At 49.1% G+C, this 4,150-nt stretch overlaps 1 protein-coding gene across 1 annotated transcript in view; it reads right to left on the bottom strand.

The window, feature by feature from the left end:
• Positions 1–144: 144 nt before the first annotated feature.
• The window catches only part of LOC103268641 (protein max), a 19,491-nt gene continuing 15,485 nt past the window's right edge, over positions 145–4,150 (bottom strand). The window contains exon 3 of the mRNA XM_008066230.2: positions 145–2,015. Within this exon, the coding sequence (XP_008064421.1) occupies positions 1,429–1,884 (456 nt within the window). The 5' untranslated portion in view covers positions 1,885–2,015 and the 3' untranslated portion in view covers positions 145–1,428. The remainder of the gene's footprint in view (positions 2,016–4,150) is intronic.

Below are 4,150 nucleotides of genomic sequence, written 5' to 3' on the forward strand. Positions count from 1 at the left end.
GAAGGAAGGGAGGGAGGGAGGGAGGGAGGGAGGGAGGGATGAAGTATTTCAAATCAGTGAGAACCGGCAACCTTATTAAACAGTGAGTGCTTTGGTGAAAGCTAAATCAATAGGAAGGTAGTTACAACTTTTATTTATTTATTTTTTAAGGATAAAATAAGTATTTATTTATAGTGTTATAGTAAAGGGGAAGCCTTAACTTGCAAGACAATTCTTCGGCAGTATGTACAACATACTTTTTATTTCCATGGAATGGAATCAAACACAGACTAAGACTACAGAGTATACACTAGAAATCAGCAAATGCCAGGAACAGAGTGGGAAAAAGACAAATAAATGAGGCCTAAACACACAAAACCCTCCACTGGGATCTTGACCTCAGCCAGAACCAGGGCTGGATCACAGATGGAGACAGGTTCCAGGACAGGAGGGAGGAGGGCGAGGACAGGAAGGGGCCGCACTGGGGTGCGGTTTTAGTACCAGGTAAATCGTTCTTGGTATTTACATACAAAATCAGTTGGCTCTATTTCTTAGAAAGACACTCGGCGAGAAAGAACTGATCATCACTTTAGGAATCTGTCGCTTTGCAATACCAATGTCATCAGAAATAGGGACACTTCACTCAGATTCAAATTTCAGTAGCAGGAAATAAATACCAAAACATCATCACTGGCCCTCCATACAAAACCTCCGCCCACCCAACACACCTCCTGGTCCCACCCCACCTGAGCACTCAGGGGCAGCTGCACCTCACCCGCGCTGCCTTTCCTGCCTGCGCTCTTTGCTAGGCGGGCACAGCCGGTCAAGCGGCGGCCCGAGAGGGGCAGAAGTGGATGGGCTGGAGACTGCGCTGCACACCTGCTCCTACTTCCTTCACACCACACACTTTAAGGATCTGGTCTTTCAATAGGAGCGATAACTAGCTTTTTAGAAAAAGAAGAAAAGTCCTTAAAAAGGAGGAGGCGCCATTCTGATTACCCCAAACCAGCCATCGTCTCCAGGGGAGAAGTTCCCAGATTCAGAGTCTATCAAACAGAGGTGAGGGCGGTCAGGGTGGCCCGGGCGGGGCAAGTATCCTCCAGGCACGTGCACGGCTGGGTTGGAGGCGCTGGTGGCAGGGCAGGACTCCATGTGCTCAGAGGTCCGGACAGCCATCTGTCCTCCACAGAAAAAGTTGCCAAGTTGGGGTGTTTTGGTTTAAAAATTCCTGGTGGGGACAGGGAATCCCTGAAGGGACTACGTTAAAAAAAATAGCGGATGTGGGGAAGGAGGACGAGAGCTGCTGTCCAAGAGTGTCTACGTAAAAATAAAAATTTTTTAAAAGGAGAAAGAGAAAAAAAGAGTCTCTTAAATGGCTGTGAGGGGTCTACAGATGAACTGAGGGGATGGATGTGGAGACAGTTCTTATTGCTGGCCAGCCCTGGGCGCTTAGCTGGCCTCCATCCGAAGCTTCTTCTGACTCTGGGGCTCTTCCGGCTCTGACTCCAAGCTGGAATCCGAGCCCCCATCGAAGGCAGAGATGGTGCTGCCCTTGGTGTTGGTGTAGAGGCTGTTGTCTGAGGAGGGGTAGTTGGTCTGCAGTTGGGCACTTGACCTCGCCTTCTCCAGTGCATGGACTTGCTGCTTCAGAAGAGCGTTCTGCTGCTTGAGGTCATCAATGTCCTGCTGGTGTGTGTGGTTTTTCCTTCTCATATACTGGATATACTCTGTGGCTTTGTCTAGGATTTGAGCCCGGTATGCCTTCTCTCCTTGGAGTGATGGGACCGAGTCCCGCAAACTGTGAAAGCTATCCTTGATGTGGTCCCTACGTTTTCGTTCCAGTGCATTATGATGAGCCCGTTTGTCAGCATCGCTCTCCACTTCGATGTCATCATTATCACTCATTTCCTATGGCCCAGGGAACGGCCACTGCAGCGGCGGCGGGGAGGGGAGGGGGTGGAGGGGACGGGGAAGTCACTGACAACAGCAAGTCGAGTCCCCCTACACACACACACACACACACTCACTCACTCACTCTGGTAGTTACAACTTTTAAATGTCTTTCACTTGGGGACCTTTTTAGCAGCTAATGGATATCCCCTTTACCCTATACTTGATTCCCTAAATCTGATGTGTTATAATAAAATTATGAATATACGAATAATTTGCACACATTACATTTTGGAATTGCTCTGAAAAGCATTATCATGCATCTTAAACATTTTTTTGGAAATTTCCTGATTAAAAGGTTTTTAGAAATGAAGAGGATCAGTTTCGATTATGATTAAAATGAATTCCTTTATTTCTTTATTTAAGATTGTATCTTTTTTTTTTTTTTTTTTTTGAGTTGGAGTCTCATTCTGTCGCCCAGGCTGGAGTGCAGTGGCCGCTCCCAGCCACCACAGCCTCAACCTGCTGGGCTCCGGCAATCCTTCCGCATCAGCCTTCCAAGTAGCTGGAACTGCAGGCGCGCGCTACCACACCCGGCTCATTTTGATTTATTGTAGAGATGAGGTCTCGCTGCCCAGGTGGGTCTCTAACCCACGGGCTCAGGCAATCCACTTACCTCAGCCTCTCAAAGCACAGGATTACAGGCTGAACCACCGAGCCTGGCTCAATGCAATGCTAATCTCATCCAAAAACATCCTCATAGACATAACCAGGATCATGTTTAGCCTAATATCTTGGCAACCTATTGCCCAGTCAAGTTGACACATAAAATAAACCATCACAAGGCCCTTAAGCTATATATCTCAGCTGGGCACGGTGGCTCACACCTGTAATCCTAGCACTTTGGGAGGCAGAGGCAAGAGGATCACCTGAGCCCAGAGGTTTGAGGTCAGCCTTGGCACTCTGGCAAGATCTCATCTCTATAATAAATCAAAAAATTAGCCGGGTGTGGTGGTACACACCTGTAGTTCCAGCTACTTGGAAGGCTGAGGTAGAAGGATTGCCTGAGTCCAGAAGATTGAGGCTGCAGTGGCCATGAGCATGCCACTGCCCTCCAGTCTGGGCAACAGAGTGAGACTCTGACTCAAAAAAAAAACAAAACTGCATACCTCATCTTTGCCTTCTCTCAAATTCCTTGAGTAACCTCTGTGCTGCACTTTGCTTCACCAACTTGGTTACTCTGGGAGCTATGTGTCCCATGATCCCCATCCTTGTATGGTTCCAGGATAGGGTTAGCCAAAAATCTCCTAGTGCATGAGATTAGGAAAGCTGATGGGAAGCAGCCCCACTGTTCTGGAGCATCACCCTCGTCACAGGTAGTGATGGACACTTGCAAGGATGCCCAATGGCTTCAGGTGTGTCTTCATGCTCCCTTCACTCCACATCACCCTCTTCTTCCCAGCTGCCAACCTTGCTGAACAACAGCAGCTCAAACCCCACCACCAAATGCCTGGGCTGCTGGTTCACAGAGTCAGGAGCTGCGTACAGGTCACATGGACCTCCGTACAGTCTCCTTTGATGCAGCTCCACTTTGGCAACTGGACATTCCTGACTGTTCAGAGCTACCAGTTGGTGACTTCTCTGGTCCTCACTGCCCCTCCCAGACATTCGTCCCCCTTCCCCAGATCTCAATTGTGTAAGGCCTGTCACCCAAGCTGGTGCAGTGGCATAATCACAATTCACCACAGCCTCAACCTCCTGGGCTCAGGTGATCTTCCTTCTACCTCAGCCTCCTGAATAGTTGGGACTACAGGCATGTGCCACCATGCCTGGCTAATTTTTTTTTTAGAGTTGGAGTCTCACTCTGTCGCCCAGACTGGAGTGCAGTGGGCACTCCTGGCCACCGCAGCCTCAACCTGCTGGGCTCCGGCAATCCTTCCGCCTCAGCCTTCCAAGTAACTGGAACTACAGGTGTGCGCTACCACGCCTGGCTTATTTTTTGATTTATTGTAGACATAAGGTCTCGCCAAGTTGCCCAGGCGGGTCTCAAACCCATGGGCTCAGGCAATCCACTCACCTCAGCCTCCCAAAGGCGCAGGATTACAGGCTGAGCCACCGAGCCCGGCTGGATTGCATCTTAAATGGTGCAAACGATATGATTTCCATATAATATGAGTCTACTTTAAGTCTTACACTTTTTTTTTTTTTGAGTTGGAGTCTCACTCTGTCACCCAGACTGGAGTGCAGTAGCATGCTCACAGCCACCGCAGCCTCGACCTGC

This window comes from Carlito syrichta, unplaced genomic scaffold (assembly GCF_000164805.1).
Source record: "Carlito syrichta isolate Samal-C Ts95f unplaced genomic scaffold, Tarsius_syrichta-2.0.1 Scaffold308864, whole genome shotgun sequence".
NCBI lineage: Eukaryota > Metazoa > Chordata > Mammalia > Primates > Tarsiidae > Carlito > Carlito syrichta.